Source organism: Hesperophylax consimilis, chromosome 6 (assembly GCF_061612785.1).
Source record: "Hesperophylax consimilis isolate HC1 chromosome 6, BYU_Hcon_1.0, whole genome shotgun sequence".
NCBI lineage: Eukaryota > Metazoa > Arthropoda > Insecta > Trichoptera > Limnephilidae > Hesperophylax > Hesperophylax consimilis.
The window spans coordinates 14,772,699-14,796,891 of record NC_142841.1 but is presented as its reverse complement, the minus strand read 5'-3'; the positions used below and the strand labels follow the sequence as shown (position 1 = coordinate 14,796,891).

The 24,193-nt window shown below is 35.1% G+C and overlaps 1 protein-coding gene across 1 annotated transcript in view; it reads left to right on the top strand.

Moving 5' to 3' along the window:
• The window catches only part of uif (sushi, von Willebrand factor type A, EGF and pentraxin domain-containing protein uif), a 115,849-nt gene that overhangs the window by 68,519 nt on the left and 23,137 nt on the right, over positions 1-24,193 (top strand). The window contains exons 4-13 of the mRNA XM_089632408.1: positions 17,688-17,769; positions 19,029-19,336; positions 19,904-21,025; positions 21,112-21,291; positions 21,381-21,563; positions 21,907-22,266; positions 22,781-22,983; positions 23,064-23,494; positions 23,591-23,907; positions 23,991-24,172. Coding sequence (XP_089488534.1) covers positions 17,688-17,769; positions 19,029-19,336; positions 19,904-21,025; positions 21,112-21,291; positions 21,381-21,563; positions 21,907-22,266; positions 22,781-22,983; positions 23,064-23,494; positions 23,591-23,907; positions 23,991-24,172 — 3,368 coding nt within the window. The remainder of the gene's footprint in view (positions 1-17,687; positions 17,770-19,028; positions 19,337-19,903; positions 21,026-21,111; positions 21,292-21,380; positions 21,564-21,906; positions 22,267-22,780; positions 22,984-23,063; positions 23,495-23,590; positions 23,908-23,990; positions 24,173-24,193) is intronic.

Genomic DNA, 24,193 nt, shown 5'->3' with positions numbered 1-24,193 from the left:
ATAGACAACAAACCTTGGCAGCACCGCTGTGACGCTCGACGAAGACAGAAGATGGAGACTCTGCTGCAAGAGTCCTAGGTAGCGAAGGAACTGTACCAGCTGCTGCAGGGAGAGAGACTACCCCGTCCACCAACTGTGCCAGCACGAGGCTCGTCATCCGTTCAGGCATGTGTCCGCCGCTAATATAGCGCTGACATGTGTCTGCTGCCAATAAAGAGCGCCGACACAATATCCTCACATAGATAACAGACCTTGGCAGCACCGCTGTGCAAAATCACCTCATCCTAGTTTACCTTAGTCTCTCCAGTCACCTCCCAGCCTTTCATGCCACCTAGTGCATCTTCTCGACCCTTTCAGACTCCTTCCTGGCTCCAATACATTCTTTCTATTGTCGTGATCCGACGATTTCACACCTCTGTCTCAGACCCTTAGGGCTCGCTTATCGCAGGCTATCATAAGCAAAATCTTGAACCAAAGTCAAAGTGAAGTTTATGAGTGTCATCTGTAACAAAATACATAAACAAAAACAGAAAATAAAAACAAAGACAAAAACTTTAAACAAAATATGGCTTATCTGTCCTCCATGCAGACATCCTCGGTTGAAAAGGTCCCGTAAATCCCAACACCACTTGACACTTGAGTCAGGTATAAAATCTTCGACTGCATTGAGAAATCTTCGTTCTAGCTTCACTTTTAAAAATTAATCGGTTTAAAATGCTATAATAATTGCAAATTCCGGCTAAACGGTAGAAGTTACGCACATTTCGTGAAATAAGAAGGTAAGCACTATATAAAACACGGATGCTGAACAATTTTCAGCGATCTCTTAGCAAGGGAAACCTTCTGAAAGGATCAAACAAACCGGAGCGGTTAAAACACGTCCGCAACGAAGAACCATTCAAGAGTATTACAATAAAACGAATAAATTAGCAATAAAAGATTCTAGTAAAGAGGACACACATATAGATTGAAAGCTGATAGGATTGAAAAGACCGACCATTTTATTTGTGCAGCGTAAGTGCAGCGGAGGGGCGGGGCGGGGAGCGGGATGGCCGATAAGACGGAGGAAGGGAGAAAGGGAAGTAGGAAGAAGTAAGCAAGAAGGAGGAAGCGCTCGATATTGGGAGAAGGAATTGAAAGGCCGAATCTATAAGATGGAAAACTACGAGAATTTTCCGGAGCAATGTGATTTTTCCTGCGTTTCAAAAGAACGGCGTCGGCGGTCTTTATTCGGTCGGGTCGGTCGGGTCACCATTATTACGGTACCAAAAAGCAGGATATCTCCGCCATTTTCTATAAAAAAAGGATTTAACGTTTATCAACGTATCATGCAATAAATATAGAGCAGAACTTTGTTGGAATGCAATGGCTTACGCGTGCTTCAAAACATCGGCCGTGGTCGTCACGACGACTTGTTCAAGATACCACACGGAAGAACAGGTATTCTATCACAGCATACAGGGAGAAAAATGAGTTTTGCTAATTTATTAAGAATCTCTTCAAATTATTGGTAATCGGATAATAACGGGATTGCACGCGATTTCCTGATAAACTTTTAGTAAATTCCTAATATATCTAAACACATGTTCGTGCACCTGCATTTGCCTTGATAATATGTAATGACGAAATGCGAAAATATTAAGATTTTTATGAAAAAGTGTGGATAAAATCGTGATAATATATTCGTATTTCACTAAAACTTTATCAGGAATATCTTTTTTAACCGGATTACCAAAAATATCTTAATAAATTCGTAATACTCATTTTTCTCTGTGTAGCATTACACGAAAATGGTGGTATTAAATGAAATCTCTAAAACAGTAGATATATTTAACTACTCGTACCTACTCTAATAACCTTTCAACTTTTTAAATGGACACCTATCTTCCTAAATGTTAAGAATGAATACGAAATCTACTGTAAATGTATTATTAATCAGTCGTACAATAATTTAAATAAACGAAATATATATCAACCTTACAATGATCTTATTTTAGGTCAAGTTCACTCCAGCGCCTAAGAAAGTAACTAACCATCATGCGTTTCCCCGCAGGGGTAGGAAATGAGGATGGTCAGCCAGCTAACCATATTGGCACTCACTCACGTCGTTTCATGCCGATTATTAAGACCCGAAAGTATTTCAATCACTTGGAAGTGCCATACCTTTTTCAGGCGTCCCCAATTTCTTCTTCTATTCGCTTCCAATTCACAGGGTAATTTTTATATTATTTCTCAATACGATTTAATTTTATCGATTTAGTGAAAAATACTGAATTTAACTTTTGCAATCCTACAAACACGGAAAGAACTCGATGTTTGCTCTCGCGATAAATTAACGCCTTATTAATGAAATATCGGTTTAAGAATGTTTTAACGGTTTGCCTTAATGCTGATACAAAGAATTTTCATTGTAATACAAAAATATTCGGTTTTTCATGAACACGTGTTCAGACATCATGATAATATATTCGTATTTTCTTAAGAAACCTGTTAAATCATTCGTAAGGCCTGTAATCCCATTTTTGCAGGAATTACTGGTAATTTGAAGAGATTTTTAATATATATATATTTTTTATTTAAAAGAAAGACAAACATTCCCAGGTTACGAATAACCTGACAATATTTGAAAATCTCCTACTACCATCACACTAAGCTGAAAATGTTGCTTGTGAAAATATTACCAATAGTCATTTTTCTGTGCGCATAATGCAAAGGAGTTTTTCGCTGTGGACGCCATAAACGCACCGTGAATTTAGCGAAAGCTAACAAAAAATATTTTATGAAAAGGATGTGCAGTGTTTTTTTTATAGTTAGTTATCTGTTAAGAACTTAAAAAATGTACAAATAAATTATCCTAACTTTTTTTACATCTGGTAACCCTAAATGCGAGGAACGGCTTTCTATTGAGGACAGTAGGTTCGATGCATGTGAAAATGGGGGTTTTCATATCTACGTGGATAGACGTAATAGGATTCCACATTAATAGTGTTACGTGCAGTAAGCACGTAGTTATTTCCTGTCACTAGGCAGAGCAAGAATTAACCTTCCCGTATCGCTTATTCAGACTGCTGCGAGTTAATACCTAGAAAAGAGCCTTTTGGAGCGCACGAGGCTCTATGTTCCCGGTGACTATCTTAGACAGTGTCTTCATAATAATATGTCATATTATATCTTCTCGTCCGTATGACCGAACTGCAAATGGTTCTCCCGGTGGGAGTATTGCTCGTGAATCAAATCTCTTGAGATATCGACAAATTTAGCCTTAGTGAGAGATTGAAATAATCTCTTCTCATTGACGCGATCTTCACCACTGCCTGTTTATTTTTGTTCTGCATACCTACATTAAATACTAGTATTTTTTTTGCAAATATTACGTGTATTAAATTTATATTATTTTGTAATATAGCCTACCTTACATTATATAGGTACAATACATTTAAATAATTTATATATTACATGTAACATAAAATTTGACACAGAATAATGTGTAGATAACTCTAATGTTCAAACGGTAACGCGGCGTATCATCTTGGGAGCGAGTGATGTTTTTGAAGATGTTTTTGTGTTGCGAAGGTTAAACGCGAAGCGCATAGTTGGGTACAGCAAATATGCATGTATAATAAAGAATTAAACTGGTCACTAGCGCTTACATTGTGTTATGTGATACAACAGCGTATTATAAGTCTGGAAAGTGTTCCTGCGTTCATAATAATATGTTAATCTGGCAACAATGGCTTTCTGATATCATCTTGACATAATAATGTGACCACATTTAAATGTTCTTTATGGCCTTTATGAGCGCAGGTAACTAGTATTGGTTATTGCAATGAAATATATTATTGTAACAATACAAGCAGTGGCGTAGCGACAAATTAACGAACCCTCGGTAATCATATTCCCCGCTTGAAATCATATTAGCTGGTGTCGAAACATAAAATAAGTTGAACGATACACCCGCCCAACAAAGGAATAAATTTAATTAATTTATAACATAATAATTACACAACTGCATGTTCGCTGAACAAACACATATAAGGACATTTTATTTGTGCGAAGATAATGATTTAAAACTACATTTAACCCGTCAGGCTAATTTGTTCGCTTTTGGGAACAACTCATACAGGTGTCATAGAAATCGTTGCGTCTCCCTTACTGTCATAGTGAACAATAATCTAAACGGTATTAAAAAGAGAAAACATCACGATTTACATTCAAATCTAAAAGTTATCACAAAAAACATGTATATATATTACACTATTTAGTACATCTCTATGAAACCAAAGTTTCCGATCGTATTTAGAAAAAAAAAATGAAACTTCAGTTACAAGTAATTTTAGTTAGAAAAAGCTTGGTGAGCCATTTTGATCCCTTTTTATAGTTGCAATAATTTTTGTATTTTTTTTTTACAAAAATAAATTTTGAAAGCGTATTCCATCATCCTTCAAATACAATTTTAGAAATTTTAGAAGAATTCCATTTATTAGGATTTTATCATATGTTATATCAATTAATAGCACGTCAGATGTATCCATCAAGCCGATTTCTTTTTTCATCCATTGAATTCCTGTATGCAATCTGTGTATCTCGCGTTATCAAGAGATTTTAACTTTGCTGTTACGAAAAGGTTGGTCCGTTGGACTTTGGTAATGCTTAATAATTTTTCTAAACATTTCTGAAAAGAAAAGAGTAATAACAATACTATAATAGTACCCCTTTTTAACTACAAAAAATTGTATGAAATAATAATATGCAGTGGCGGTTCTTCACAAAGGGACCGTGGGGACAGTCCCCACTACAGATATTCCAGAAATCTACCAAGAAAAAAATGACAATTCTTTCAGTTCGCAAAAAATAATGAATGCATTCTTTACATGAAAGTAATTAACAGTTGCAGAAATTTCTGCAACTGTTAATTACTTTCTAACTAAAAATTCATTAGGGTAATTTTTAAGCTCGAAATTTGAAAAGTTTCTTCCGACGAACGTGCGACTAGCCTCCTCCGTTCCTTGCAGCATACTAAATACCATAAATATACCACTCTCTAGATCGATATCTTCGGGCTTTTTGTATGTAACGGAATTATACAGTACTTAACCACAGATATACAAGCAGCATACAAGCAGTACCTACCGTGCGGAGCAGAGCAGTAGACAAGGTAGAGGAAACTCAAGGCCATTTAAAAAAAGATGCGACCATAGACAACATAATTGCTCTCGGCCTACTCTATTCATTCACTAGCCCAAAAAAACTATTATAAAAATAAAAATGTCCTTGACGCAGAAAAATGTCGAAATGTTTTCCAAGGGCAAGGTTCATCTGACTAAGAAAATAAACTTTTACAGTGCATTTCTTTAAGATGAAACTTGTTAATCTGAGAAGAAGAAACCCAAAATGACAAGAAATTTGCAAAAACACTGAAGAAAATTTCCAAAACATGATTGTCCGACAGTACGACGAAGAATTCCGACATTTTTCAGCCTCATGAACTCATGGTTACATATGTTTAAAAATCTTTAATTTCACCAAAACAATAAGATAATACAGGATAACACTAATCAATAACATGAATAAGTTTATCGATATAATAAATAAAATTTATACGTTGTGGAGGAAGACATATGCCAAGTATGAAGCATTGTTCAAAAAACCGAACGAATAACCTAAAAATTGTCAATTCACTTTAAACTTGAACTTACGTAGGTAGGTTGAATATATGTTTGTAACTCGCTAACACTATACTGGCTTATATTGTATTTTTATCACGAACAACTTTAACACGCAATATTTTCGACGGAAATGATAGTATTTCGGCAGCAAATGACAACCCGCGTGTATAAATAGACTGACCGATACAGACCAAATATTCAACAACTGTGACGTACTAGATATACGCCAATTATACGTTAAAACACTACTAAACTACATTTTTAACAAAAAAAAAAAATTTCAACATACACAAAATAACACTAACAGACCAGTTAGACAAGCGTACAAAGAAAACATTAAAACTCCAACAGTAAATTCAACATTTGGACAAAGACACTACCAATACCATGCTATAAAAGCTTTCAACAGTCTAAAAATTGAAATTAAAATTGAGGAAAATAAAAATAAATTCACACACAAAATTACAAAATGGATTAAACAACAAAAAAGACAATATTACCAAAATGTCATAGCATAAAATAAAAGTAAAACCTACACGTAACACACAAAACCAACATAAACACACATCACTCACAAACACACAAGATTATTTTCATTGTATTATTTTTTTAATTTTAAATGTATTATTATGTATTTTTATTTTTAATTTTAAATTTATTATTTTCTTTTCAAATTTACTATCTTCTCTTTAAATGTAATATGTAGATAAGATTTTCATATTATAAAATGAAGGCCTCAGCACGGGCAAGCCACCCAGTGAGGCCTACATTACTGGAAAACATAAATTGTAACAAAATAATGTACCAAATAAAAAAAATAAAAATAAAAAAAAATAAAAAATAAAAAAAAAATAAACCACACTCATTTTTTTGAATGATGTGAAACTGTCAAACGGCAAAATTCCGTCATCTCTTTCTGTTACACGAGTCATTATGGTAGAGAGCGAGAGATCAAACCAATCCTTCTTTTCTCACCAATGAGATCTGAGCTTTTAGCCATATTATTCGTTTTCTATAAGAATTTTGAGGTGGGCGTGGCGGTTTCAAATGAGTTTCAAGGCCAAAGCTTAGTTAAATGCCCCTGCTAAATACCAACGGGACCGACGAGCCCGAACTAGCTAGCGTCCAGTTATGCGCAGAACGTTCTGCGCAGTTGGGGGACAACCCCAGGGATTTATTCCCACTAAAGTGATTATTCTACTTGGACAGAATACTCTTGTATGAAATGTTATGAATTTGCGCATGCGTATTTGAATTTTCTAACGAAATCTCAGGGGACAGACTTGAAAATCCCCTTGTGATGGTTTGTTTTAGTTCTAATTATTGAAGTAGGTCAGTTATGCACGGGTCAGAATATGCGTTAGTCGTGTTATAATCGTTTGTGACGTTTAAGTTTTTTTTATTTTTATTAATATCAATAGCAAAATTTGTACATTATGTAGGTTTAAAGTATAATATAAGTATATTTTTTGTATTTTTTTCACAGTCCTCCTCACTAGGGTTTCCTGTTCTGAGGCGGCCTGTAGTTTTTCTTAAATTTTTGTATTTAGTTTTGAATTGTCTTTACATTGTCTTCATAATGTTTGTAAGTTGATTATTACTTTGATCTCTAAGCCATGTTTTGACTTTTGTTTTAAATATACTCATTTCGTTTATTTTTTTGGTTTCATTTGGTAGAGCATTGAACAATTTTATAGCATGGAATTTATTATTTCTCTGTCCAAAGGATGTGTTCAAACTGGGAGTAATCAGGATATTTTCGCTTTTTGCCCTAAATAATAGTATTGATATCGATTGATCGGATCATTTCTTATTTCTAAAGCGCGGTTCTCGTGGTAAAAGCGCTTTAAACTGAAGTATCTACGATTAACTTGTGTTATTTTTTATTAAACGTAATATTTATGAATATTTGGTGTTTCTGGTTAGGTGCGTGACTTATCTTCTTATCTAATAATAATTTTTGTTAGAAAATATTCCAAAAAATGAATGAAGTCGACTTTTTACTGAAAAATAAATTCAGTACGTTAACATTTGACGAAAAAGTAGAAGTGAAACGCCTAGGTGCTCACCAACCTAGAGACATTGTAATCGAGTTTCATGTTGTTAAAACTCGTAAAAAGTTAAATTTTAATCCAGAGTGGTTTTCTAAAAAATCTTGGTTATGTGCTAGTATTTTTGTTGCAGTAAAAAACCTTTTCGTGTATATATTTATATTGGATCTCGTACTCCCATTTTCTGGCAATGAAATGTCAGTATCTACACATAAAAAATGACGGTCCCCACCACCGAAAATGTGCTCGAGCCGCCACTGATAATATGAATTATAAGAAAAACAATGAGTAGAATCGAATAGATGTGGCATTCGTAAAATAACTATCACTTTATATCAAATACTTGATATTCTTCAATTTTTTGATAATTTTATCTCAAAAAACTACGAAAAACAAATCAAAAGTTGAAAAGTTTCTATTCTTACTCTTTATGAGCTCCTTCTGGTGTCCAATTTTGTATTTTTTTTTTCACTTTTCCCTCGTATTTTTCTGAACGACGTTTGGCAACGTCCATATTACCTATATGAAATAAAAAAAATAAACTTCATTATATAATAATTATTCTACCGCAGCGGAAAATGAACCCGCAAAATGCCGCCGTACAGTCGTCCCTGCGATAAATGATTAGGTTCTTGTAATGTGCAACAATCATTACTGGCGGAACAGAATTTCAGCAGGTAAACCGACCACATTCTTGGTTCAGTATTAATGGGAACCCACTGTGAGATTAACCGTAACCATACCGACGAGGCTGTACAACTATGCCGATATTTCCTTAATCTAAGAAAGCGTAGGTAAACATGGTTAGTTTTTATAATCCTCATTTCCCATAGTGATTGATGAATAAATCCATACATGGATCAATATATTTACTACGTACGGAATATGTGGAAAAGATTTATAATTTCAAAGTATTGAGATAATTAAAACGAATAATAACTTTTACCCCGCACCTTCAGAGTCAGGTTAGGTTAGGAACTCACTGCTGCTACAATTCGGTGGCTTCTGCAGTAGCCTCTACTTCTGATTTCCCAGGCTTTGTTTGTAGCGACCAACTGATCTGTGTGAATTGTGTTTATTCTTCCCGATAGACTTCCGCACGGTAGTAGTTCTGTTAACATCGCGAGGGGCGATTCCGGTTCTATTTAATAATAAGGAATTGTCCTGAACCTTAAAATTAATGACTTTTTCACTGTCATCGAAGTGACAGTTAACGAAAAATGCTTCATTTTAAGATTAAAGACAATTCCTAATCCTTAAGTAGAACTGGAATCACCCTTCTGAACACGTCATGCTCAAACTATCTACATATTATAAATATTATCCCCCTTACTAATAAACGTGTTTTTTTAATTTTACACATCTGATAAACTGTCACATGTTTATCACTTGTGCAAAATAAAATAAAAACGTGTTAATTACACCCAATATATTATTAAAAAGTAGTCGAAATAATGTCCACGTTATTTCCGTTCAATTGCCAGAATCAAACTCAGATATTAAGGACGGGTTGTTTCACAGAATTTTAAAAATTCATCAAATTTCAAAGTTGATTTTCAAATCATGAAATGTGAAGGTTCTATCCAAGTTCTGTTACTATTTCAGTTTTGTGAAGCAACTTGTCAATAGTGATATAACAATAGAACATGAATAGAACCTTCATATAACTTGAAAATCTAAATTTAAATTTGATGAATTATTCAAATTCTGTGAAACAACCCGTCCTTATTGATTTCATGTTCCGGTTGTTGTTATTTTTTCACCTAGCACATCAATTTGCATGTTGTCTATAATTCATTAAAATCAACGGTTACATAATTCGGTTATCAAATCATTCATCAAACACGAAGGTAACGGCATCTTCGTATACTTATCAGAGTATTGTTGATTTGTGCCATTTCTTATGCCTGTTTGTCACGCCAAAATAATAATTGAAGATCATCTCTTACGGTGCTTCTTATTCATGGGATTACCCAACCGTAAAGTTTAATATACGACACAATAATTACCGCGGTTAAGCAAGCAAAGCGACAGGTTATTTAACCGGGCGTTACAATTCACGTAATCGATACACGTGCTATAATCACGAGGCAAATAATAAATATATGATCGACGTATTTGGTAGCCCGTACATTTTCAAACACTTACTAACACAGAGACAGAGAGATACGTTACGTAATAGCAGCATCTCTCCACATCGAAATGTTATTTTGACACTGGCATAAGAATAACTCAAGAAATAAAATTAAGTGTTATTTGGTTATAATACATAGTACAATATTGCACAATCTTGTGTTCCTTGTTCAGTAACTATCAATTGTTATTAATTCTCACATAAAAACTTACACTCAGGGAGTGTGTAACTCAACCGTGTGAAATTTTAAAATTTCAACACCTACGCGTTTCTATCTATCTACCTTAATATTTGCGTAAATTTGTGTGATTCTTGTTGTGAGTTTTAAGAACCTCGTTATCTGGAACGTAACTAAACTTGTTTTTTTATGTAATTCGTTTCAGTAATGTATACCTGTAATTCTTTTGTATTTTTACAGAGTGTATGTCTTAGCCCACAATCATTGCTATATTCACATTCGTACACCGCCTCATAATTAATTTATTCATGTCATGTCTTCGTAGATCCGAGAACCTATCGATAAATATTTTATCTTTAATGTCGGTGTATTGTCATCGTTCCAGAGCGTGACTGCATATCCCCAACGAACAAACAACTGTTCACAACGACTAACTAAGTGTTCTTAATTTTTTCGAAGTGAACTGTTGTTTGTACGTTTGCATCGTTCGTGCTCGGGAACGGTGACAATTTATCGACATTATCGATAAATCCTTTATCGATTGATTGTGCTAGGAACAATGGTGTTGGTTTCTCTCGACTCGTCTCGGCTAAACCCGGGCTTGGAGGTAGCTTGCGCCAGGTGTAATATTAGCACGTCATAATCATCATCGCACAATGTGGTATTAGTTCCATGTCGCCCACACAATTCCCACAGAACCCGTGTGGGAATCATTACAGTGGAAATTTGAAACAATGGGGATTTCGGCTGGCAAACTTACACACGAGCGCACTGCTTTGTTTTAACAAAATTATAGACAGAGCTGCATCAGAGTTAATGATTCTAATTCAAAAGTCTCGCACACTCTTTGGTGGTAGCTGCTTATCAGAGAACACTACACCAGGATGGAAATATAGTACCAAATCCTATAAATAAGCAAGTCCGCGGTCCGGAACTGTCCGGGGATAAAGTGCACTAACCTCGGGAAATGATTCTAGATGATGGTAGAAGTAAAAAATACAAACATAATATTTTTTTAAATTCGGTTGTTTTATCCCTATAAGTAAACATATTTTTCCATAGAAGAATCTTTTTTTCCAAACAAACAATTTATCTCTTTTTAACCTGAAAACTACCTTAAAACTTACTTGTACTATCATGCAGAATCACCTCCAGAAGTTCATTTTACCCCTAGAACACTTTATTTACACCTATAGCGAAATTATTTAAACCCTACGCAGCATCCCCAAAGGTGGCATAGGATCTGATCTATGTCTAAGGGGAAACTTGGAACCTTCTGTGTGTAGTTAGGCAGTTAATTATTTTAAAAAAATTCAAGCGTATTATAGTAATATTATTATAACATTTAAGTCTTTTAATTTTTACATTCATTTTATTGCATGTGTCATATTTCCACTGTTATTATTGTCATATGTTATTAATGTTATACCGCTTTGATACTTTCTCAAACATAATATGATATTGGTAAGTTTTTAGATTCTCACGGCCAAAAGCATTTTTGTTGTTTGTTTTTGGGGTGTTAGGCCACAAACAAATAAGCACAAACTCGACAACCAAAATTTACACATCTTCGGATCTACCGGATCTGCCCTGATGATGGACACTGCAACGCTGTCCGAAACGTCGGCTAAAGAAGGAGTTAGCGCAACACGGCATAACACCCCAAAAACAAACAACAAAAATAATATGATATTGACGGCATATTCTAAAAACTATTTTAAATAAATCAATATCAAACTTACTGTGGCACCGTTTTCTAAGAAAAACTATAATTATCAAACACTCACTTTTATCATTGTTTATTTACTTTGAGGTTTAAATAACAATGTTATCTTCTTCATTATGAATTTGCGATGTTCAGGCAACTAAAACATAACCTATTCTTTAGGCCGAAAAGACCGAGAGGGAGAAATGGAAAATTTTAATCCACCCCTGAAAACAGATATAATTACAGAGTTCCTGGGCCGTTCTAGTCAACTTATTAATCTAGGTACTCTACTCGATAGCGTGTAACTATTTGGTCTAACTCGGTCTAGTCGCGGGTGTTTTGCTTGTTATGAAATAATTCGAATGAAGAAACTGAAAGAATTCTCTGGAATCGCTGTTCATTGTTTCTTTAACTGAGGTGAGATAAATTATTGGCAAAGTGTGTTTTGTTGTTCCGTTGCATTGCTTATTTTAAAGTGTTGCTACATAAAAAGTCACTATTATGACACCGATATTTATGTGGAGCAATGCACTGTTTTTTTATGTATTGGTCGTAACAAACGTAAATATCCAAATACGCTGGACATCCTTATTTTTTATATACAGTATACATAAGTTTTGAGAACACCTCACTAGGAGAACCTGTGCTAAGGTGTTCACGTGTATTTGGAAAGTGTTATTATACCTTCATAAGTAAAAACACATCATCGTCCTTGAGATACTCCGGGAAGATAATAGTTGTTACTTTATAATGTTACATATTACGTAGATATATGTGTACTTAAAGATACAGTTAAGTCGAAAGAGAATAAAACAAAACAGAAGTAAATGACAATCAAACCAAATATTTAAAACATTACCAAATAATTATACAACAATATTATATTTAGTACAACTAAAACATAACCTTAACAAGCACCAATTATTTTTTAAACACTTCATATCAGTTTAAGGCGATGCACTACGTAGCAATGCAAAATCATGGTGTTTTTGGTTTGAAAATTTAATCGCTTTGAAATGTTTTAGATGCTTTATTTAATACTGCGAGTAGAACACATTTTGGCCTTTGAAATGATTCGGTTGGTATTTGATAAGTCTTTTTGTAAGACTATTAAAAATAATGTATCATGCCTATAATATATATATAATGGGGCAAATTAAGTTTTTTTTTTAAATATCTTAAAACATTTCTATATTTGTGCCTGAACGTCTTGCATAAATTAAAAAAGGCGGATTGTGTTAAGCGGGAATTTAAATCTTATCGCCATCTACGTAGGGGGTGTTATTCTTGACGGCTCGATTCAAAATATTGCACGACGTAGTGCATCGCCTTAAAACAATGAGGATCATGCATTTCTTTCTCCTTGGGAGCAAAATAATGCATTCATAGAGCTGTGAAATATATAGCTACATAAATTTATATATTTATTTATTTAGCTGTAATGATATCACAGTGATTTATTTTGGGATATTATGTCGTATTGCGCTACTTACTCCTTTAGCCAACGTTACCGTGTCCGTCATCAGAAAAATTATCTAAATTAATTTTTTCATTAAACATCTTGATGATGAACACTGTAACGCTATCCGAAACCTTGACTGAAGAAGGGAGTAGCGCAACACGGCATTATACGCCAAAAAATTTTCAAATAAACGATAATACTTTTGGCTGTGAAAATCTCAAATCGTAACCAGCTGTAATGACAGTATATTTTCGGGATTTCGAAAATCAAACAATATATTGATAACACTGATAACTAAAAATGATTTTAATATCTAAAAAAAAACTATTACTTCTGAGAGAACTTTATTGATTTAATATTACGCTTTTTCTATGATAGAAAAGATGTCAGATTCTTTCGGTGATTGTATGCAAACAAACGAAAAATATTATGTATGCAAATGGGTAGCATACGTAATGACAATGCCATAGACAAGTATAAACATTTCCTTGCTTTTGTATCTCAAAATAAACTTTTTCGGCGGAAATGGTTTTGCCTCAATTACCATTCGTAATACTAAAACAATAGAATGATAACAATTTGTGGGAAAATTAAATCACCTTGACTTTCCTTACTTCCTGGATTCGATAATAGTCCAGTTCGGAATTGTCCAAAAACTTATCACAAAGTCAAATATAAGAGTGTAGAATGTGTTTTTGTGGTTGATTGTGGTATCATTCTCACGATGTCAGAATAATAGTGGTAACTCAAGCATATATTTTTAATTATTCATACATAATCGATATTTTTTCAGTCATTTTGCGTAAACCCCTGACATAGAGTTTATAAAATTCAGTTTCGTTAGTTTTCCATCTTTTGCATTTTGAGGTTTTACTCATAAAGTTTTTCCAAGACTAAAAATATTCATCTTAGACCTGTAGAAAACTCAATAGATGTCGGACATCAAAATAATAAAAAAATATATGTATATATCTAAGACACTATCTAGATTACATTTAGTTCGGGTTGAATCTTGCAATCATCTATAAAGATAGCAGCTAATAAAAAAATGCGTTAAGAAAATTATGATAATGTCTCAGTCGAATGATTTGGAATGAATATAGTCAGAGCAATATTTAATTTATCTTTATTTGCTTCATCTTCTATGAAAACGATAGTAAAAACACACGTGTCTAATTGAAAAATCTTGTTTCATCCAATAAATCGTAAATCAAAATGTTTATTGTTTTATCGAATAACCCGTATTGACTAAAATATATAAGACATCTGAGCAGAAGTTGTTGTAAAAACGTGCATTCTCAAAGCGAATGAGAAAGTTTGATTTACGAATGCTGACCTCTTTCGTATTTCCATTGAATCAAAGATCTCACGTACTTATTGAAAACCTGAGTATTTTAATTGTTTTAGTCATTTATTATTCGTAAATTATTATAACACGCTAGAAATAACATACAGTGAGACAAATTTGGGGTAGGCAGGTACTGTATACTGTCCCATTTATAATTTTCTCGTTATTTGAATGTTCCAATTAACGACGGAGCAGTTTTGACAGATTGATTATGGAGGGAAAAATAATGGGGGAGAAAAACTAGGTAAAAAATGGTTAGGTGGGTCGATCTTTTATTTGCATCTACTATCTCCTTTCCCTCCCTACTACCTTCAGCCTCACAACATACCCCAATTGGGAATGCCATAGACTCGCTGGCTCCATACTGTTGGGAACAGTTTGGACACTTGTGGGGTAATCACATAAAAAAGACATAACTGAACATATTATCAATGCCGTGTTTTTTGTTGCACAGCATCTCTATAGAAACTCACGACAACTGTTTTCATACCTACGAAGGTAATGTTTCCATTTGGCATTGAAATTAAAGATGGTCGTTATTATTTCAATATGGGCTAGTTTAGAAGTATGAGATATTCAGCATCTTCAGCCAACAACTCGGCCTTCACATTTAAGAATGCAGTCCTGGGGCTAGTGTTTTATGAATAACTGAGCTAAATACTAGAACTACCGACGTATCTATGTGGATATAATTGTAAATAGGAGTAGATATTATGTCCTACTCTGCGTATCTCACGTACATTCTCTGCATTGGTAGTGGTAATCTGAATTCTTACATTCTACAGCTTTCCAAGGACTTTGAACGCGGTAACAATCAGTGTGCAACTGTTAATAGTTATATTTACGCTTAAATATCGTAGGTAATACATATTGCTAATAGACGTTTACACGGGCAACTGAACAACTTTATGAAGGTTAGAAGGCGTGAAGCATATTTTTATTAAAAATGTTTTGCTCTGAGGGAGTAAAAGTAGTCAATGGTGATTTGATTATTTATTCTATTGATTCAAACCATTCAAACTATTGGGCAAAGACCAACTCGATTGATTATAGCAAGATTAGTATTTTTAATGTTTCTAGGTGAAAGAAAAAATTATACTATCAGTATCTTTATTTTGTGAATATCCTGACCTGCCTACTCTGTTTTCTTTTTAAATATATGTAATGATATGAAGATATCTCGCCATTTCAGTCGTGCTATTGGTTGTTTCCAAAGTTGCCAGCAATTTACCAATAAATAGAAGAAATATCGAATTTATTTGAATTCGTGTTTTCTCATCGTCTTCAACGGACCACGTGTCTTGTATTAAGAATTAATTTGTGCCATTACTGCAGAGTCTTGCGAACGCCGAACTCACCTGCGTTTATCATACTACGAGCAGAAATCTTAACATTTTAGGTTAACCCGCATACCATTCGATACGTGTTACCTCTATACAACACACCTGACCGACTGCGAAATATTCTCTCCGGCTATATAAACGGGGGTTACCTACCGAACTACTGATTAAACTCGATAAGTACCTACTCTAACAATCACAATCATTATTATTAGAAAAAGAAAGTATACCCAAATATTCGCAGAAATGAGTTAAAATATACAGCTACCTATGTACTTTCGCTGTGTTTTTTTGCAATCGTCAAAGTTTGTCTAATTTGGCCCAATCTCATTTGTTTAATAGAGAAAGAGAGATAATAATTCTTATCTCACTACGAATAACTCTTGAGAACTCGAAAAAAATAACGCGGGAACTAGAAAAATAAAATAATATGTTGGTATTTAAAAAATTATTTTACCGATTCATGTTATATCACGTTGCCACACCGAAAATTATTTTAATACGTGTTAAAGTGATTGATTTTTTTAAGTCATATAAATCGCTAATTTTGGGCGGCATTCATCGTTATTATGGAGCTAACAGATTACCTATTTGGCCTATTTCAGCATATCCCTCGCTATACAATCCCAATGGGAATGTATTGCGAGCGATATGCTGAAATAGGCCAAGCCACGAGAATATAGCGTGGTATATTACAGGTTTTGTAGGGAAATATGCCATTCAAATGACCCAAAGAAAAGTGGTAAAGGTTGGTACCTATTGCACAACAAGATCAGATGGAGAATTTATTGTGTAACGGAACGCAAGATCTGTACCTATTAGGTACCGGGATCAAGGATTCGTTCTAACTTTTATATTAGTAATTAACATACCGGTTTCGACATTGTTGCCGTGGCCCATTAATATGCAAGTTATAAAGCACGATAATTGATGCTATTCAGTCATTCGTAAAATAAATTTAATCATTTTCATTTTTGTTTTCAAATGAAGAATTTTCAAATTTATTATATATATATTTACAAAAGAAAGCTTTATTCGTTTCGTTTTCAGCACATGTCTATTTTTCAGAAACCACTTACACCTAAACAAACCAGCAATTCCGTGAAAAGCGTTTCAGGGAATAATCAGAATTTATAATGTCAATAACGATACCTCGTAGATACACTTTGACTTTAATAGCTGAAAAATTAACACCATACTGCTAAAGAAAAAACTTGAATTTTATACGTAAAACCATAAAATCAACAAAACATGTTGTTACTCATAAGCCACACAGTATTACAAGTGTAAAAATAGTTCTGTATTACCTACCTAGTTGAATTGGTACACGCGATGAGAAACAACTTTTTTTAATTAAAACGCTTCACCGCGTATCGCCTTGATTAATGCAATCTTTTGAATGATTACAAGTAATAATGTGCTTTGGAAACATTGATAGATAATAATTATTTATGTGTGATTTTCTGTGTTGTTTATTCCTTTAAGTTATTCAATGAGTATTTATTTGAACGCCAGCATTTTGGTGATTAGAATATTACCGGCATAAATCTTTATACAAATCAATCAATATAATGCATTCCTGTCGTTTACCCGCATTTCCAGTGAAAATTAGATAAATAATTTCACTATATTTACATTTTACGAAAGTTCCCTGTCAAAATGCCAAGGTGTCGAGATCGAAAGTTCTAATTTATAAAACACTTTCACCAACGATTATGCCGGTAGGTACCTACTTTTTTAGTATAGAAGTAGAAGATTTTTATTTACCAAATATTTATTAGTGTTTTGTCATTGTTTCAGGATGGGAACTCAAAGGACTATATTGTTACAAATTCTTCAACATCAAACACTCGTGGGGAAAAGCAGCAGAATTATGCCGGAGGTAAGCTTTTTTCAATCTGTGAAATATTTTTTAATAGAATCACGGGATATAATAATTCCAATAATTATTGATATGTACCTACTTTATTGCTTGTCTGAATTCTTCACACAATCGGTTCCAATTTTGGAAATGTCACTTAAATTTCAATTAATTGAATGTACAGTACAGACAACCGAAACTAATATGTTTAATATTAATAAATTACATAAAATTAATTATGTTTTTTGCATGAAATTTTATATTAGTGTGGTAAAAAAGCAGACCTCTGAAAAATCATGGGATAGTAAGGGATCTTAGTAAAACCAGATATTTAGTAAATAACGTTTTCTTGAATATAAAAAAGCGCAGACCCTTGAAAAATCTGCTTTTACTTGTTAAGATTTACAATAAGAAATTTAAACAAAAAATATACACATTTCAAATATAGAATTAAAATAATGGTAAATATATTATTTAATATGTAAGTACTTTATCGCTTGTCTGTATTTTTGACACATCAGTTCCAATTTTGAAAGTTACAATTCAAATAATTTTCTGTTAAAACATTATATTATTAGGTAGGTACCTACCTACTTTATCGCTTGTCTGAATTCTTGACACAATCAGTCCCAATTTTGAAAATGAGACTTACAATCACTCACAGACAGACCCGCTATTACACAAATTAGTATGTTTGGTGATAGGTAGGTACATTATCGCATGTCTGAATTCAGTTACAATCACTCAGACAGACCCACAAACAAAATTAGTATGTTTGATGATGATGATTCTTCCATATCAAAGTTAGTAATTAATTAATTACCTGTATGCTAAAAAGATTTTTTTCATCTTATGGCAATGATTGCAATATCAATTATTCACATTGGAACACTGAACTCGACTGAACAAAACAAAACAAAAACAAAAACAGTCACATGCTGACATTAGTGGTTTATTTATGACATTAGTGGCATTGTTTGTTTATCTTTGATTATTATTTATTTAATAAATAAAAACGTTTTAATAGTCGGGTAGTATAATGTCATTGGTGTCCTCATTAGATTTTCATTATAATAGAGTCATGTTTCCTACAGTAAGTATTTACAACAGCTGCAAAATGATCATGAATCTATTAAATATAACTATAACATTTTTGAAGTTTGTACACTGATACAGAATATTTGTATCCATGTACCAACTTCATTGTTTCCGTGTTACTCAGATTTACTTTCTTATTGATGAACATTATGAAAATTATTGACGTTTCATTGTCCTTGTAGATACGGAAGCGAGCTGATGGTCGTGGAGTCATATTCCGAGAACAATATGACAGCGCACATGGCCAGCGGTGCCGGACCCCACTACTGGCTGGGCCTAGCCTCCGTAGACGACCTGAGGACCAACACCCTGGAGTCGGCAGCCGGGGGCCTCGTTTCCCAGTACGCCGGCTTCTGGGACCTCGAACAACCCAACCCCAAGGCGGGAGAGTGTGTCGACGTTACTGTGATGGGAGCCATGCAGTCCTGGGAACTAACGACTTGCGAATCATTGTTACCTTTCATGTGCAGAGCTAGCGCTTGCCCAGCTGGTGAGTTTTGATCAAATAATCAATTAATACACCAATCAGCTAATCTGTTATTAATTTAGTGAAATCTGTTACATAATACCTAGATTGTAATAATTATAACAATGTAACTTCAGGTTCAAATTCAATTGCATGTCAATAGTAAAATATGTGCAAATTATATTCTTCCCATGGATTTTGCTTTGTGCTGTCTTCATGTGTTTTCCAATATTTATTTTTGCTTTTCTAAAAATCTATTATATTTATAAAAGTATTAACAACAGTTAAGATAAGTATTTCAACAAAACCCGAAATGGCGAGGTTATGAGCTTTCAATGTGAACTTGGGTAAAACTCATAATTCAAATAATGATGCTGCAGTTCTATCGTGCATGTACCATGATGTAAGAAGCTTTTCGGCCTGCCGCAAATATCAACATTTTGACAGTTTAAATCTGCGGTACTTTTCAAAAATTAAAAAAAATTGTGTCTTCAGCTTGCTGTAATTATAATGTTTCAAACAAAAGGAAATTTCATGGTAGGAGACGACCTCATTCTTGCAGCTGATGAATTATTTATTTTCTATTTCTAGGAGCTTTCCATTGCTCTAATGGCAAATGCATCAACAACGCCTTCAGGTGTGACAAGCAAGACGACTGCGGAGACTCCTCAGACGAGATGGACTGCCCGGCTAACTGCCACTTCTATATGGCCAGCAGCGGAGACGTTGTGGAGAGTCCCAACTACCCTCACAAGTACCCCCCTCTAAGCGAGTGCAAATGGACCCTTGAAGGACCCCAAGGACACAACATCTTGTTGCAATTTCAAGACTTTGAAACGGAAAAAACTTTTGACACTGTACAAATCCTCGTTGGAGGCCGTACTGATGATAAGTCAGTAAATCTGGCTACTTTATCTGGCAAACAGGAACTCTCCAACAAACTGTATGTCTCTGCTTCTAACTTTATGATTATCAAGTTCAGCACAGATGCTTCAGTTGAGAGGAAAGGATTCAGAGCGTCGTGGAAGACAGAACCTTCAACATGCGGCGGTACCTTACGCGCAACTCCTCAAGGTCAGATCTTGACATCTCCAGGATTCCCTAATCATTACCCTGGTGGTCTGGAATGCCTTTACCTTATTGAAGCTCAACCTGGAAAGATTATCACTCTCGAAATCGAAGAGTTGGAACTTGGTATTGATAGAGACTACATGCTTATTCGTGATGGTGCTTTACCTTCTAGTCCCGTCTTGTCTCGACTGACCGGTTCAGACGAAGATAACCAAAGAGTCATAATTTCCACATCCAACCATCTGTACCTGTACTTCAAGACCAGTCTAGGAGATACAAAGAAAGGATTTAACATCCGTTACACTCAAGGATGTAAAGCTACAATAATCGCATCAAACGGAACATTAGCTTCACCAGCGTATGGTCTGACCAACTACCCCAGCAACCAGGAATGCTTATTCAAGATCAAGAATCCCAAGCGTGGACCAATTTCCTTGAAGTTCGATGAGTTTGCCATTCATGGATCAGACGTTGTTCAGGTCTTTGATGGTTCAAGCACCAGTGGTCTGCGTCTCCATTCCGAGAATGGTTTTATAACTAGACCCAAGATTACATTGACAGCTTCTAGTGGAGAGATGCTGATTCGTTTTGTATCCGACGCTTTGCACAGTGGAAAGGGATGGATGACCACATTCTCAGCAGGTAGGCTATTTTGTTTGGTGTCTAATATTAAACCGACTACACACTATAGCCAGGTGCATAACTAATCTCTCTTATTTTTGTTTTAGATTGTCCCGAACTCCAGCCCGGTGTTGGAGCACTAGCTTCGAACCGAGACACCGCTTTTGGAACCATTGTTACCTTTACTTGCCCAATGGGACAAGAGTTCGCTACTGGTAAAGCCAAGATCACAACCCGCTGCTTGAAAGGAGGCAACTGGTCAACCACTTACATTCCCAAATGTCAAGGTAACATCATTGACATATCAATAATAATTTACACTTTACAATGCTTTTAATTTCTCACCATTAATCATATTTTTGTTTGTCCTTTTCAGAGGTTTACTGTGGACCTGTACCCCAGATTGATAACGGATTTTCGATTGGATCAACTAATGTGACCTACAGAGGAATTGCAACATACCAGTGCTATGCTGGTTTTGCCTTCCCTACTGGACAACCTATCGAAAAGATCTCCTGTTTGGCTGATGGAAGATGGGAAAGACAACCTTCTTGCTTAGGTAAAAATATTTTATTTTTAAACTATTAGGCTGTAAACAGTAGACTGTGTGTAATGTTACTCCTACTTGACACCTCGCAAGAGTCACAACGGTCATACGCACTTACGGAATAAAAAGTACTGTCAAACACGGCTACCATCTTGGCAGGATTGACCGGACCAGGAGCACAAAATTAAATTTACAGAGAGACATGCATGGTAGTCGAGTCAAAACAAGACTTCGCTATGTTCAATCAATTATGTATTAGACAAGAATTATAATTCATAGCACACCATGATTTTACATTTTGAATTGCTGCAATAATGCAAAATTTAAAAAATTCTGTTTTATTTTAATTTTTCAGCTTCTCAGTGTGTTTCTCTTCCCGACGTCCCACACGCAAATATCTCAATTTTGAATGGTGGTGGACGCAGCTATGGAACCATTGTTCGCTATGAATGTGAACCCGGATACATCAGGTCTGGCAGGCCAGTCCTGCTCTGCATGAGCAACGGCTCCTGGTCCGGAGACATCCCCACCTGCAGCAGGGCTGTCTGCCTGAAGTTCCCTGAAATCAAGAACGGACTGGTCCTCGATCCTGCAAAGGTCTACTTCTTCGGAGACGAACTTCGCATGCAGTGCCACAAGGGATACAAGCTGATTGGATCCAGTGTCCTGAAATGCGGACCAAATCAGGAATTCGAAGACCCACCGAGATGTGAAGGTTAATATTTGTTCTAATATTCAAACTAATCAATTAAAAGTACTATTGTTTTTTTTTTAAAACAGGTTTTTTAGGAGAAATTGAACAATTCTTCAAATTTCAAAGTTAATTTTCAAGTTCTGTGAAAGATTTTTTCAAGTTCTGTTATTATTTCAGTTCTGTCAAGCAACTAGCCTATAATTATATAATAACAGAACTTGAATAGGACTCTTACAGAACCCGAAAATGAATATTGAAACTTGATGAATTGTTCAAATTCTCCGAAACAACCCGTCCTGAGTGTAAGTTACACTTACATAAAGTCAGTATAGATAAAGTATCCAATTGAATCCTCTTTCTTGGACTGTGTTCCGACTTTCAGAAGTTATTCTTCTACACAAATTAAAGTTATTCCATATAATCACTTAAGTGTAATAATAACTCTAATGGCCTTGAGGTGATTTTTCACAAAAACGGCGCTGTACAAATCAACCACTATTATTATCAAGTATCTAATACTTTTGGTAATTTTCAGATATCAATGAGTGTGTCAGCAGCCAATGCGACGTTGCATCTACAGAATGCAAGAATGTAGCTGGAAGTTTTACTTGTGCCTGCCGGTCTGGATTCCTTCCCAGCTTGGAGTGTCGCCCAGTTGCAGATCTTGGACTCATCAGCGGAGGAATTCCCGATGATGCCATCACTGTCTCAGCATCAGAACCTCGCTACTTCAAAGGAGTAAGCCCTGCTTTTATTTTAATATTTTTTGTATTAGATTGAGATTCTATGTGTCTAATTTGATTTGTTTTCTTTGATAGATGGTACGACTCAACAACGGAGGAGGATGGTGTGGAAACAACATTGAACCTGGAACTAACTGGGTTCTATTGGACCTGAAGGCACCAGCCATAATCAGAGGTTTCCGTACAACGAGCGTTATGAGGGCTGATGGTAACATTGCATTCACCACAGCTGTTAGGATTCAGTATACAAACGATTTGACGGACGTCTTCAAAGACTACACCAATCCTGATGGAACTGCGGTGGAATTCAGGATTCTGGAGCCCACCCTATCCGTCTTGAACCTGCCAATGCCTATTGAAGCCCAGTACATCAAATTCAAGATCCAAGACTACGTAGGAGCTCCCTGCATGAAGCTTGAAGTTATGGGATGCACTCGTTTGGAGTGTTTGGACGTCAATGAGTGCGCTGTGAACAATGGAGGTTGTGATCAGAAATGCATCAACACGTAAGAAATTTTGTTCAAGATGTCAACGACAGACAGCCTTTTGACAGTTTAAATGTTAATAATGATGGTATTGATATCTTTTTTACTTTCTTCTAGTCCTGGAAACTTCTCTTGCGGTTGCAATGTCGGCTATGAACTCTATAAAGCCAACGGGACAGCCGGCTTCAACTTGGAGCTCTCTGAAAATGGTGAAAGAGACGGTGATACCTTCCAGAGGAATAAGTCCTGTGTACCTGTAATGTGCCCAAGCCTGGCATCTCCTGAAAATGGAAAACTTCTCTCCACAAAGGAACAATACCATTTTGGAGACTTGGTTAAGTTCCAGTGTGAATTTGGTTACGTTATGGCTGGATCTTCGTCTCTTATGTGTTCATCTGCTGGAGTATGGAACGGAACAGTTCCTGAATGCCAATGTAATTTAACCTAACAAACCATTGTAAATTTTCTTTTAAATTTCCTTCTCGAACTTTGAAATAATTTGCCTTATTTCTTTCAGATGCTCGTTGTGTGACATTATCCGATGACCGTAATGATGGTTTATCAATTATCAGATCAGACCCCGATAGTGTATTAGTGCCATTTAGAGAAAATGTTACCATCACTTGCAAATCTCCCGGAAGATATTTGAGAAACACCGCTTCCTCTGGCTTCAGGCAATGTGTATACGACCCAAAACAAGTAAGGAGAAAATCTCTGTGT